The sequence below is a fragment of the Antechinus flavipes genome, chromosome 2 (genome assembly GCF_016432865.1).
Source record: "Antechinus flavipes isolate AdamAnt ecotype Samford, QLD, Australia chromosome 2, AdamAnt_v2, whole genome shotgun sequence".
Classification (NCBI taxonomy): domain Eukaryota; kingdom Metazoa; phylum Chordata; class Mammalia; order Dasyuromorphia; family Dasyuridae; genus Antechinus; species Antechinus flavipes.
This window is the reverse complement of record NC_067399.1, coordinates 297,170,605-297,185,575: the sequence shown is the minus strand read 5'-3', so window position 1 is coordinate 297,185,575 and position 14,971 is coordinate 297,170,605. Positions and strand designations below refer to the sequence as shown.

At 37.0% G+C, this 14,971-nt stretch overlaps 1 protein-coding gene across 11 annotated transcripts in view; it reads right to left on the bottom strand.

Moving 5' to 3' along the window:
• TTC7B (tetratricopeptide repeat domain 7B) overlaps positions 1–14,971 on the bottom strand; it is a 327,704-nt gene that overhangs the window by 281,790 nt on the left and 30,943 nt on the right. For 10 of the 11 annotated variants that reach the window (XM_051977396.1, XM_051977400.1, XM_051977401.1 and 7 more), the window contains exons 2-3: positions 13,546–13,700; positions 6,364–6,532 (exon numbers count right to left, since the gene is read on the bottom strand). In XM_051977396.1, coding sequence (XP_051833356.1) covers positions 6,364–6,532; positions 13,546–13,700 — 324 coding nt within the window. Of the gene's footprint in view, positions 1–6,363; positions 6,533–13,545; positions 13,701–14,971 lie in introns of those variants that run through there. The other variant, XM_051977406.1, reaches the window with a different exon arrangement.

The following is a 14,971-nucleotide window of genomic DNA, read 5'->3' as shown; positions in this document are numbered from 1 at the left end:
GGTGTCAGCAGGTCTGCATTAGCTAAGGACCCCAACACCAAATCAATCAGGGAAATAGATAAACTGGAAGCCATCTATTACTCTTACCTCTAATACCTACCTACTACCACCACTTCATAGCTAATCAATAGTCATTACATTCTGTGTATTCTACTTCCACATCTCACACATCTATGCCATGTTCCCCTTACACTGTCATCATCTTAGTGCAAACTTCCATTGCTTCTTTATTGGTCTCTCTACCTCTACTCCTCTTTTCAATCCATCCTCCACTCAGCTGCCAAAATATTCTTCTTTCTACTGGTTTGACCTCTTCCCGCCCTTGTTTCAAAAGCTTTCAGTAACATTCTATTGCCTCTAGGGTAAAAGAAATTTCTCAGAGTCTGACTTTCAAAACCATCCAAAATAGGGCTCCAACAAGTTTTCCTGGGACTTTTTAAAAATATATTTACCTTTCCCCTCTTCAATGCACTGTAAAATATGGTCTAATATGTTTTCACCCAACTATTTCTTCTCCTTTGTCCCTACATTTGCACAAGTCACCCCTGTCTCAGTGATGCCCTCTATCCTACAAGCTATCCTACAAAAAATTCTTTACCTTCAGGTCCAAGAGTCTACCTTCTCTGATGTCTTTCCTCATTCCAACCTCATTTTCCAAAGTTCTCCATCTTCCATGTTTTTATCTTTGGTATAGACAAGTGGATTTCACTTATTCAGGGAGCTCCCAAAGAGGAAATTCCTTCAAACAAAGCAGGTTCTGTCCCTGTTCTACATTTGGGTAAGAGGTTCAATGTCTAAGCCAGGTCCCCAATTATATTCATATCTATATTCTAGTTGCTGACTATTTCATTTTGTCTGCCCCTGCCTGGAATGCACTGTTCCATACATAAGTGGTGCTTAATAAATGTTAGAATTACTGAACCTAATACAGAAGAGAGGAAGGTACGGTACCTGATACTAACTAGACACACTGAACAGTTCTGCTGTAACTATTTCAAACACACGCCAAATGTTTCTGGGACCCATTTGTGATGAGCACTTAACAATTGTGCTGCACCAGAAAGCACCATGTCCTTCCCAAACACACAAGAAAGCTTAATAGATTAATCAGACAAAACTATCTAGTGGGGGGAGAACTACTTTTGGTAGCGTCTACTGGATATATCACAAACATTAAAAAGCATTTATCAAATGCTTTATTTTCTCTCAGTGCATTTTAGTCAGAATTTAGACTAAATTTGATCGTCCACAGTTCTGAGTTTCTGGGGGCTTACAACTTCAGCCAGACAGTATGTATTAGATAAACCAAACAGATTTAAAATATTTAATGTTATTTTAGTGCTATTGTGTCTATAATATTAAATATTTAATTTAGCTAGTGGGAAAATACCACCAGTCATTTTCTCCTCGCCATGGCTTGATGAGCAAGGAAACAAGCTATTCTGCAAAAAGAACATGAAGTGGATCAAAAAATTAGCAGTCAATATCTGAAAAACTTTTTTGGGGATAAAGGGTGTCACTACACTTTCCAGGAAGACTTCAAGGAATCACCTCCCAAGGAATCAAATGAAGCCTTTTAGGTGGAGGTGACTGGTCTGAATGATTGCTGATCTTGAATCTCTATCAATCCAAAGCTGACTATGTCTTATGCAAACTAGAATACAAGGGATCTACACACAGGAGAGTCCCAGCTGAGAGGACAGATCCTGAGTATGGATATGGAAGTATCCTCCTTTCAATAACACAAGAACTTTACTCATGTACAGCATGCATGATCCATGACCTTTTAATGATGTAGTAAGCATCCTTGTTATATTATTATAACCCAATCACACAAGTTTCAATACATAAATGCTATGTGCTTGAAAAAAAGTTATATATCAATATACCCATTTATATATGTATATATTTATATGTTTATTTATATCTGTAGCTCTATACATGTCTATAACACTTCTTAGATTAAAAAGTGATTTCACTTGTTACTTTTGGTATTAAAAACGTAAGTAAAGGGAAAGCTAGCTAGGTGGCACAGTGGATAGAGCAACAGCCCTGAAATCAAGAGGACCTGAGTTCAAATCTAGTCTAGACACTTAACATTTCCTAGCTGGGTGACCCCCTAGGCAAGTCACTTAATCCTAATAGCCTCAGCAAAAAAAAAAAAAAATAGAGTTGACAAACAAAAAAACAAAATCACAGTGCTGAAGATTATTCTGATCTACCTTCTACAGCTGCTTCCTAAAGCAAAGTATTGAAAAGTTCTCAGGGAGTTAAAAAACTGTAACTCATATGGCATTTTAAAACAGGTCCTCTGTGGCTCTTTTCAACAATGAGGTGATTCAGGCCAATTCCAATAGACTGGTGATGGAGAGAGCCATCTACATCCAAAGAGAAGACTATGGGGACTAAATGTGATCACAACATAGTATTTTTACCTTTTTTGTTGTTGCTTGCTTTTTGTTTTCTTTCTCATTTCTTTTCCTTTTTGATCTGATTTTTCTTGTGCAGCATAATAATTGTGGAAATACAAATAAGAATTGCACATATTTAACATATACTAGATTACTCCCCTTCTAAGGGAGGGGGTGGGAGGAAGAGAGGGAGAAAAAAATTGGAACACAAGGTTTTGCAAGGGTGAATGTTGAAAACTATCTTTGCATATATTTTGAAAACAAAAAATTATTTTTTAAAAATAAAATAAAATAAAACAGATCCTCTCCTATCTGTGCTGGTCTCTCCAATGGTTCTCAGCTGAGAACCCCACACAGTTGCCCCCAAATTCAGTCTGCTTCATCAGAGACAGAGCAGCTACAGATTACGCGTTTCAAGGCCAATTTCCTTAAAATACTGCAGAGCTAAATTATTTAAAGTCTTGTTGAATGTTGAATCAATCATTTCAAAAGGTATACTTTATCCAGCTATTGACAAAGATAGTTGTTGCCATGGCATAAACCTGGTAAATCAGGTCTAGTGACAGGCCTAGGCCAACAGTAGAGGCATGAAATGGCCAAACTAAATATCTGAATGTTACAAACACAGGATCAACAGAATGGTCATAATGAATATTACATACAAAAACTGCCAAGATGTAGAAGAAAAATCAGTGAACCAAAAATCAAGAAATCCCTAGAACAAATCTTCATTTTCTTACCTGTTTCTTATGTGACTCAAAAAAATCATTTCACCATTATAGTTTTCAATTTCCTCAATCTCTAAAATGATAGAATTGTCTTAGATAATATCTTGAGGGTTCCCTTGGAGTTCTAAATCTTGTAAGCTCATAAAATTTGTTGAGTCTATCTAAAAGGCACTCAAAACAAACTGAAGGATAATAAAAAGAAGTACAGATATCCTCATTTTAAAAATTAGGAAATGAATGCTCAGACTTAAACATAAGCATAATAAAGATGGGGAAGAGCCAATATCATTCCATGTTCCCAATGGTTTATATACAGAAAATGGGGTTTGAGACTTATGTTTTTAGCTTTATGACGTATATGAAGGGCTAACAAATAGAAATAGGATTAGACTTATTCTATGTAGTCGCAGAAGGTAGAACTAAAAACAACAAAAAAGAAGTTTAAGAAAGGCACATAGGATTCAATTTAAAAGAAAAAATCCTAACAGTTATAATTCTACAAAGGAACAGGCAGCTCTGGAAAGCTCATCCTCCTTTGTAGTCTTCAAACTGATGTGATAAAGAGAACTTCTGTGGAGGTCCGAAGCTGGACCACAGGCAGATGGCCCCTGAAATACTTCCCAGCCCTAAGGTTCTGTTATCCTCTGGGTTGGCCACAGTCACATGGCTAGTAAAACTTAGACTCTAAAGCCAGGGCTTATTCCAGTACACCACACATCTCCTCTCATCTCATCCCTTGGCTCATCAGTCATTTCTCCCCCATTACACAGAGGGTGATGTGAGAGAGAGGCCCCATGCTCAGACTGACCCTCTCTTGGCTGCTCTGCCTGACTCTCACAGTTCCACCTCCCCTACATGGTTTTCTGGACTCACAGAGAAAATGAATGGACACCTCAGTCATTCTTCAACACAACCTGAATCATCCTACTCATCCCTCCTGAAATATCTTCCAGCCTCTTCTGTTTCTATAAAAATCCTACCTGGACTCTCCCCACTCATCCATGAAGCCTTCCCTGAGGCCCTCAGCCTCTGGATTCTTACAGCACTTATAAACTGTATAAACTGTTTGGCATTTGATAACTCATATATTTCAACATTTGCAATATGATAAATATTTAATAAGTGTTTAAGCACAATATAAGATGCTAGACCAATTTTTCATGTCTTATCTCCCTTCTATACTATAAGATCCTTGTGGGCTTAGTATATGCCTTATACATCTTTATATACATTTCCACCTCTTGGAAGAGGATTCTCAACATATTAAAAACTTTTTTTTTTTTTTAACTGAGGCAACTAGGGTTAAATGACTTGCCCAGAGTCAAACAGCTAGGAAGTATTAAGTGTCTGAGATCAGATTTTAATTCAGGTCCTCCTGACTTCAGGGCTGGTACTCTATCCACTGCACCACCTAGCTGCCCCAACAATAAATATTTAATGACTGTTGCAAAAAACCTTCTATCTAGAAATTAATCAAAATCAACCCCAACTGCCTCAGCAAAAAAAAAGCAAAAAGAAGAAGAGGGAAGGGGAGGAGATGGCTCAGTGGGTAGAGCACCAGCCCTGAAGTCAGGAGGAAGGGGAGGAGATGGCTCAGTGGGTAGAGCACCAGCCCTGAAGTCAGGAGGACCTGAGTTCAAATCCAGCCTAAGACACTTAACAATTCCTAGTTGTGTGACCATGGGCAAGTCACTTAAAAAGAAGAAGAGACTAACTTTAAAAAAAAAAAAAAAAAAAAAAAAAAAAGAACAAAGCAAAGGTTCTTATTACAGGGTGTCCCAAAAAGTTTTAGTTCAAATAATTTACCCTGAATACAGAAGTAGGGCTATTAATTTATATGGTCACAGGATGCAAAGCTAGAAAGACTCTCACAGATAATGTATTCCAAATCTTTTATTTTATAGTCAAAATAAAGGAGATCCAGACTCAGTCACAAGACCACCAGTACAGTCAATATCCAAACATAAAACTCTGAACTAATACTCCAGTGTACTTTCTATGATGCATGAAGCACAGTACAGGAAAAAAAAAGCACTGACTAAGAGGTCAAAGAACTTGGATTTAAATCCTAACTCTGAAACTAACTACCTATATAACCATAAACAAGTCACTTAGCGTCCTTAGACCTCAGCATCTTCATTTTAGAAAGCAAGTTAGAATTGTGGCCTAAGAACAATCAAATTGCATACCCTTTGATCCAGCAATACTATCCCAAAGAGATCATAAAAAAGGGGAAAAGAGGCACGTATACAAAAATGTCTATAGCAGCTCTTTTCGTGATGGCAAGGAACTGTAAATTGAGGAGATGCCCATCCCAATTAGGGAATGGCTGAACAAATTGTAGAAAATGAACATAATGGAATATCATTGTTCTATAAGAAATGATAAGCAGGTATTTTCAGAAAAACCTAGACTTACATAAACTGATGCTAAATGAAGTAAGCAAAAATAGAAAAACATCGTAAACAGGAACAGCAACATTGTGTGATAATCAACTTTGACAGACTTAGCTGTTTTCAGAAATACAATGATCTAAGACAATTCCAAAAGACTCATGATGGAAAAATGTTATCCCCTATCCAGAAAAAGAACAATGGAGTCTGAGTGCAGGTCAAAGGATACTATAATCACTTTTTTTGTTGTTTTTTCTTATGGTTTTTTCCTTTTGTTCTGATTTTTCTTTCACAACATGAGTAATGTAAAAATATGTTTAATATAATTGTACATTTATAACCTATCAGATTGCCTGCTGTCTTGGGGAGGGGTGGGGGAAAGAGAAAAAAATTGGAATTCAAAAATCTTATAAAAATAAATGCTGAAAACTACCTTTATATATAATCAGAAAAAGTAAAATACTATTAAGTGAGGATAAGAGGAGGAAAAAAATGCACCATGAGGTTCTTTCCAGTTCTAGAGCATTTGACTCTATAATAAGTTCATTTTAGAACAATGAAATGAATTGAACCAATCAATGCAACAAATTTTCCCAGGGCACTGGAAGCTTTGGGAAGAGATTTTATGGCAGGACTAATACGAATCCCCAGAGAAGAATAGCAGTGCCAAAGAAAAGATATGAAATGCTTTCCCAGCATTCCAAAAATCACTCCTGAAATAGAAATTTAAAAAGAGGAGAAATCATCTAACATGCATTTTAACATTTTAATTAATAAAAAAAAATTTAAAAAAAAAAAAAAAAAGAGGAGAAATCAAAAGGTCTCTCTCACCTTTGGTAGAAAATGCTTCGGCAATCATTCGCAACCTGTAAGGTGGAACTCCTGTCAGCGTCAAGTCATCAAGGCCCACCCTATCATAAATGTTGAGTGCTTCTTTGTAATCCCCTTCCACGTAGTTCAACTTGGCCATGATCAAATTGGATTCTTGTAAGAATTCTGACTAGAAGGAAAAGGAGAGAAAATCCATTTTCCTGCAAGATTATACATACAGCTTCCTTCGGGCCCAACCATCTGAGGCAGCAGCAACTGACAGTCATCAGAGTTCACCCATGAGCGCTAAGCATCTGAGTTGGAGGCAGAATGAATACTTCACTAACAAAAAGAACAGGGAGCACCCTTACATAGGAATCTATCAACTGATCCATTTCCTGATGGTGTTCACCAAGAAGTGGCAGCTACCAGTGAAAAAAGACTTGGAAGTGGAAGGGACTTAAGGTCACTTCTCCCAAAAGTACCCTCCTCATTTTACCAATCAAGATGGTCACCAGGGAGGAAGAAGAGTCAAGATTCATATCTAAGTCTTCTGCCCCTAAAGGCAGCACTCAATCCATTCAAGGCCTTTGTAATCAGAGTGAAGAGATGAAATGAGAGCTGATGTTTATTCTTAGTAGGTCATTTTCAGTAAACATTTTCAGTTCTTTCAGCCCAAATTCTTAACACTTAGATCCTGGGCTGAAGCAGGGCACAGCCATATTTCCTGCCTTCACATCATCTCGGGCCTCTTCCGTTTCTTCATCTATAAAGTAGGAGTAATAATACCTGCAAATAAAACTACTTAAAAGGATTGAGAATTAATTATGTATGTAGAGCATTTTACAAACCTTAAAATGCTTTAGGGGCCAGCTATTGTACTTAAGTACTGTCCTCTCTATACCAAGGCAATATATGCTTCCTAACCCTATCCCCCCCTGCCTTCTCGCTTCTCCCCATCCCCAAGAATCCTCATCCCAATCATCAGCTAAGAAGGAGGCGATCCACAGCCACTTCAGAGAGGGAACAAATTCCACACCCATGTCTAGCTCTTCTTGGAACCAATGCTGTTTTCTTTATTCATCTTACATAACTCCATACAGCCACAAACCCTGTAATATCAACAAAAGTGAGCAACAAGTTATTAACAGCTAAAGTCTGACAAACAGCCACTGCTACTGAGATAAGATAGGGAAGTTGCTGCTGAAATGGCCTCCAGTATTTTCTAAGGACAAATTACTTAAGTTTGCAGTTTCTTCAAGCTTAAGAGGGAACAATCTCAAGGAAGGGGTAAGTAAATAAAAGGTAACTAAAGGGAAGCAAAACAGTCAGAAAAGAAATGGTGTTGGAGTCAGAAAGGAGTTCAAATTCTGCTTCAATACTTCCATCTGTGAGACCTACAGCAAATTACTTACCACCTCCCTGGGCAAAGTTTCCTCATCTATAAAATGAGGAAGCTAGCTAGGAAGATTTGTATGAAGTTGATACAGACCAGAGTGAGCAGAAGCAGAACAATTTATACTATCATAACAATATTGTAAAAAAGAACAAAAAACTTAATAATTCTGATCAACAAACCATGATTCCAGAAGAGAGAAGATGAAAAATGTTACCAACCTCCTGACAAGGAGAGGATAGAATAAATACACAGAATGAAACAACTATTTTTAAACATGGCAATCTGGGAATTTGTCTGCTTTATTAGCACTTTTTTTACAGTGGGGGTTGGGGAGGTAAAAAAGGAGAAAATCCTGATAATAGAAGAAAAAATAATTTTTTAAAAATGAGAATACTGAACTAGATGATCTCTAAAGTCTTTTCTAGATATGAATATGACAATCCTTAAAAGCATTATGTAGAGGGAAAAGACAATAATAGTAAAAAATAGCACCTCAGACTAGGACAAGAAGGGATGCTTTCTATGTAAGAAATTGAATTACATTTGAACATGACATGTAAATTTATAATTCTATTTATTGCCAAATACTGTCATATCCATCATATTAACAAGTGCTCTATTACTAGCCCTATGAGATAGATAGTATAATTGCCATCTCATTTTACAGATAGAAGGACTGAATCTCAGAGCTTCACTTGCCCAGTCAGATAGCTAGTAAATATTAGAACTAGAACTTAGAAACTTGAGGACAATCTCTTGTCAAAATCTTATTTTTCCTTCAGCACTCAGCACAATGCTCTGTATACAATAGGCTTTTATTAAACATTTATCAAATTACTAAACTGAATTTCAGCAAACATTTATTAAGCATGCTGTGCCAAGTGTTAAAAGTACAAAGTCTAAAAACTGAGATGGTTTCTACTTGCAAAGAACCTATAATCTACAGAAAGGACAACTTAGCCCCCTCCTATCTTTCCAACCTTCTATTTTACTCCCCATCTGTATATATTGTTCAACTGACACAGGCCTCCTATCTCCTCCATCAACAAAACCCTCTAGAATTTAGGGATTTTCCTTGGCTGTCTCCCATGCCTGGAAAGTTCCCCTCCTTACCTCTACCTCCCGTCTTTCTGGCTTCCTTTAGGTCCCAATTAAAAGGGACTTTTACAGGAAGCCTTTCCCAATCCCTCTTAATTCTAGTGCCTTCTCTCTGCTAATTATTTCCCACTTTTCCTGTCCACAGCTTGCTCTGTATTTGTTTGCACTAAATTATAAGTTCCTTGAGAGCAAGTTCTGTTTTTCTGGCTTTTTTCTATACCCAACATTTAGTACAATATCTGGCACATAGAAGGTGCTCAATAAATATTGACTGATTGAAAGGATACTTTATATAAAAATATAAGTAGATAAAATATCATTTGAGAAGGGAAAGGGTTTGGGTTTTTTTGGTTTTTTTTTTTAACAAGGAGGAAAGCAGAGAAAGTTTTATAGAGGAGATGAGCATTTGAAAAAGTCTTGGAAAAAAAACAAAAGATTCTGAGAAGCACAAATTTGTTCAGTTGTTTCAGTTATTGCCAACTCTTCATAACTCCATTTGGGGTTTTCTTGGTAGAAATACTGGAGTGATTTGCCATTTCTTTCTCCAGTTCATTTTACAGGTGAAGAAACTAAAGCAAACAGTGTTAAGTGACTTATCCAGGATCACACTGCTAGTGTCTGAGGCTGGATTTGAACTCAGGTCTTCCTAAGTTGGTACTCTATCCCTTGGATCACCAAGATGCCCAAGAAGTATAGATAAATGTAACATTCAGGGAACAGCTTGTAGTCCTGCTTGCCGAGATTCTTAAAACCTCTGTGAGTCTTTTGGGTCTAAGAATAGTGCTGTTCCAGTTAACCTATGATGTCTACTCAATTTCAGAGTCTAACAGTCATGGAAATAAATAAGCTCTGATCCATGTACCCAGAACAGAAAACAGAGAAGACCTAATGGAAACCAAGTTGATAAAAATCACAGAGTGAAAAATCAAAGAACATTAAATGTGATAAGCTCCTAGGGGCTCTCCTAATTTTTACAGATGAGACAAATGATCCCCAGAAAGGACTTCACTGTTCCAGATCACTCTGCTTACTAATGACAAAGCCAAAAACACAGTAACCATGGCCCGGGACTTAGGGCACAGAAGACTAGTTTCAGAACAGCCAGTGCTCCTAGGTGCCTATTGACTATACTTTTCATTGTACTAAGCTGCCAGTAGACTAAAAAGCTAGGAAATTTATTGTGCCACTCCTTCCTAGTTCTTTTTCATTCATTTTTTCATATCTCAGTGTCTGAGAGGGAGAAGCATCAAGTCCTTCATCAAACAAGTACCTATCTATGGGACTCTGGGAAAGTTGTTTAATCTCTGAGTCAGTAAAGGTTTGCTGATTAATTCAATGAGTACCAGTTTCCTCATCTACAAAGGAGAGACTTGGACTAGATAATCTTTGAGGTCTCTTTACTCTCTAATTCTATAATCGTATCAGAACCTAACCCACTTTCAGGATGGTTTTTGCTAACTATATCTAACCTGTGGTTCCACTGCTAGCAAGCGTAAAGAAGCAACTATGTCTAACTGCCCTTCCTTTACCATTTCTAGTATTCTCCAACACTTAAGAAGAAAAAAAAAGAAAAAAGGCATCTGTAAACTTTAAGCAAGGTCTGAGAACTGAACTCTCTGTGTGTAACCACCCAAGGCTTTTAGTCTTGAACTATCACCTATATTCTTTGACAGACTACAAAATGAGTATCTGGGGGCCATGGAAAAAATTAAAAACAAGTTCTGGGTTTCAAAATATATCCTTCTGATTCCAAATCAAAAGTTTTCTCTAGTATATAATACTAGTATATATAATAGTATATAATAATCCTCTTCTAGAGTCCAGAAAATAAAAAGTGACTATAAATTAAGTGGGAAACAACTATTACTGTTGAAAGAAAAATATAAATCTCAAATATAGAGGTGAGAATGTGGCTGTAGACATATGGGAAAGCATAGCTAGATTTCATTATCACTGTGTGCTCTGAATAAAGTTCAGAAACAGAACTAGTGGAGAAAAAAGATTTAAAAGGAGAAGCAATAAAGGTCAGAATTCAAAATTTAAGTTAAATTGCAAAAATTTCTTCCAATTTCCCGAGAATTTCCATCAGTAAAGGAATGGCTGAGTAAATATAGAATATGAATGTAATGAAATATTATTGTACCATGAAAAACAAGGAGTATGAGGAATCCTGAGAAATATGCAAAGATGTAAATGATGAAAACTGAAGAAAGAAGAACCAACAGAATAATATAAACAATGATTTTTTGTTGTTGTTTGGACCATGGATTAAGGGAATTCCCAGTCTAGAAATTGCTTCCATGAATGCAGATGAGCAAATGATTTATAACTTAAGGTTTTGGAAAGTTGATAATGACTGTAATAATGTGAGCTAAACTAAAACTGAAGGCAATGATAGCTGACTCGGAAGAATAGTTGATAAAACATATCCCCACCTTGTTGGGAAAATAGGGTACAATGGATATCTAATGTTGACTATACTAATTACCCTCAAAAGTGGTACCTTTGCTGAACTGCTTTTCTTTGTGACATATTGTAGAGTACAGGAACGGAATCATTGGGAAATATCTGTGATGTAAAAAATAACAGGCATCAATAAAAGTTAAGAAAAAAATTCATTGAGGACCTATCACAGACAAGGTACTATATTCAGATGAGGAGATATAAAGAAAAAAAATTAATAATCTTTCTCTCAGGGAGTTTATAATCTATTGGGGAAGTTGAAGAGGGAGGGAGGCTTCCACAAAGCCTCTAAAAAACAAGATAAAATGATGTCCTACAAGTTAATATGACTTGAGGTGAGCTTCCAAGATTTAGAATGTATTTATACGAGGCCATTCACTCTGCCTCAGCATATCTGTGACAATTACTCCATATTTTGAAGATGGTAGTTGGGTACTTGATAAGTCTATCCCATGTAGCAGACTGAAATAAGGGAATATTATGGGATCAATTCCTCGTTATAATATGCTATAAACAAGAGAGTTTTCCAAGAATGAAAATAAAAGGAATTAGAAAATGATGAAGAGTAAAAGAACTTAGTGGAAAGATTTACAGCCTCATACAATGTGAGAGTAGAAGTTATTTTGGAGATCATCTGGTTCAAACTATCCATTTACAGCTGAGAAATTAAAGGCAACAGAGGTAGGGTTATATGTTCAACATCACAAAGCTAAGTTAATAGCAGATATAAGCATGCTTCCAACATTGAAAAAGAGAGAGAGAGTGGGGGCAGCTAGATGGCACAATGAATGGAGCCCTGAAATCAGGAGGACTTGAGATCAAATCTGACCTAAGACACTTACTATCTGTGACCCTAGGTTAAGTCACTTAACCCCAATTACCTGGAGGGGGGGGGAAGGGAGAAAGATGGAGAAAGGGAAAGAGAGGGAGAGAGATTATTAGGGTAAAAGGAGACAATCTCAATCACTGGTTTTAATGAAAATTTATGTAAAAACCAACAAGACAAGATTAGAGGAAATGTGGGGAGGTCCCAGAATAAAGTCTACCACAGGAAAAATAGTAGCACACATTTCTATAACCATTAAGATTCTCCAATGAATTTTATATATATTCTCTCATTTGAGGCTGGCATTAGAACAGTTTCTTCATTTTGAAGACAAGCAAACAAAAAGTTAAATGATCTATCTGTGGTTCCACTGCTAGCAAGCGTAAAGAAGCAGCTTCAAACCCAGGCCTTTCTGATTCCATTCTGTCCACTTTGCTGTCAGTGGAGCAACAGATAAAATTTAACTTCAGAAGCAAAAGCGAAAAGAATACAGAGAGGGAAGAATTCATCATGTGAAAAGAAAAAAAAAAAAAAAAGATGTAGGATTCCACAAGGAATGGACACAGAGGCCACAAAAGCAAGCATTTTTAAGAGGGAGTGATGGAAAAATAAGAAGATAGGAAAAAAGGAAGAAAATGTCAACCCCAGAGGAGAGCCCATCCAGTCAACATTGACAAAAACAGAATTTCATTCTCTGCCTTCCTCTATTTGGACTACTAGACACCATTATTTAATAGTGCAAATACTCCCATGCAGTTTGGATGTCACATTCTCTAAGACAGAAAATTGTTCTTTCAATGCAACTTATGATCCACTTCCCTTTTTAACAAATGAGCAAAGTCTTAACTTGAACTCTGGGATATATTTTCAGTTTTATTTCAAGAAAGCAGGAAAGAATAGCATGGCTTTGCAAGATAATATGGCTTCAAAGAATCTAATGTAAAGAGACTTGAAAAATAACTCTGCCCTGACACAATACTTCTATAGCCACGGCACTCTGAGCTTCAGCTTTCTCACCTGTAAAATGAAAGAAGTGATCTAAGGGTCACTTACATTCTCATACTGTTTGAATAAGCTAAGAATCAAGTTAAGCCACTCTGAGGGAGTCTGATCAGCTCACACTGCTCACATAGTGAATGGTAAGTTATGAGGCTAACAGAATGGAATCGATGGCTCCTATAAATCGAGGAAACACAATTCTGTTTCTAGGGAGAAAATCATATTAAATAGCCATTTAGCTATATGTAGCTAGGCTACATATTTTAAAAATCATTTTAAATGTTTCCCCTTCCTCCTCTCGTTTTCTTGAAGCACTGGAATTAGAACTCTTAGAAATCCCATACTCTGTAGAACTCTTAGTCCCAGTAGTCTGTCTCCTCCCATATTTTTCTATCTTCCTTCAGAGTCCCCAAAATACCTTGAGGTTCCCTCGGTCTAGTGCAGCAGTTAGATGTTTCCGAACCTCTGTCAGCTTTGGCCTGGGACCTCGAGGACTGGCCCCCTGTTTAAACGGGTTTTCTTTCAGGAACTGTTCTAGTTTGGATTCCCCAAGGAGCAGCTCAGCCATATCATCTAAAAAAACAAAATGAAAGGTAATCAGGGTCAGAGAACTGTTTTCATGATGCACACCGGAAAACTAGAAAATTGATCAAAGAGATGCCTAAGAGAAAAAAATGTCTCAACTCAGTTCCACTTCGTGTTCCATGACTAATGGATGAAATCTCACAGGTGATATCTTATAATGAGGACTGGACCTCTAGGTATTTTTATTGTATTTAAAATTGAAAAAGAAGCCACTGGATAAAAGTTTCTGTCCTTTCGTAAAGACTGTTGTAGTAGTTACAATAATTGGGTATGTTTATACTGTACAATATGTTACACAGATATGTCAATGAGCAAAGAAAAGGTAAAAAAAGGAAAGTATGACAAGCAATATGGCCCAAGGGATAGAGAGCTGGCCTTAGATTCACGAGTACTTGCATTGAAATGTTGCCTTTAACACATCCTCCCTCCTCTCAGGGCCCACAGCAACTCTCTCAACATCATTTATAGAAAAGGCATTAATGGTGAGAAGCAATGTGGTATAGTGGAGAGGAAACTGACCTTGGAGGCAAGAAAGATGTGGGCACAAGTTCTGACTCTGACACTGACATTGCTCTGTTCTGTCATAAGCAACTTCCCAAAACTTAAATTGAAGTTCATTACTGGAGGGAGCTTCCCACAGGAAGATCTACCCATACTAAATGACAGCACAGGTCCCAACTCTCCTAGCCCTAGCCTGCCAAAAAATAGCAGTGAGCATTCATATAGCGTTTCTCAAGTTTATATAGGGTTTCTCACGACAACCCTATGAGGAAGTCATATAAGTAGTAACCATTCCCATTTTACAGATTAGGAAACTAAAGTTTGGGCTAATTAACTGACTTGCCCATAGTCACAAAATTAGTAAGTAAAGAAAGTGGTTTTAACTCCAAATCTGTACGACTAGTACTTCTGTGTTTTCATTTGTAAAATGGTTTAAAAAAAAACTAATATATCTCTATTTTAAAGTATTATTTAGAGAAAAGTACTTTATAAACCTGAAAGATAAGCTATGGCTTTTATCACTGTTATCTCAGAGAGCATGGCTCTGAGTCCTCCAAAGCTTTGCCAATGGTCCTACCTATAATGGTCCTGCTAAGCTGGAAAGGATTAAAAAATTGGCCTAGTGATAGCAGATTGTTTGGCACTAGTCTGAGAGCTAGTCTAAGAAATTTTCATTGCAAAAGAAATGACCACAATGACCCATAGTGATCCTGGTGCAAAGATAATGTAACCACCCTTTTTGTAGTGGCAAGACACTG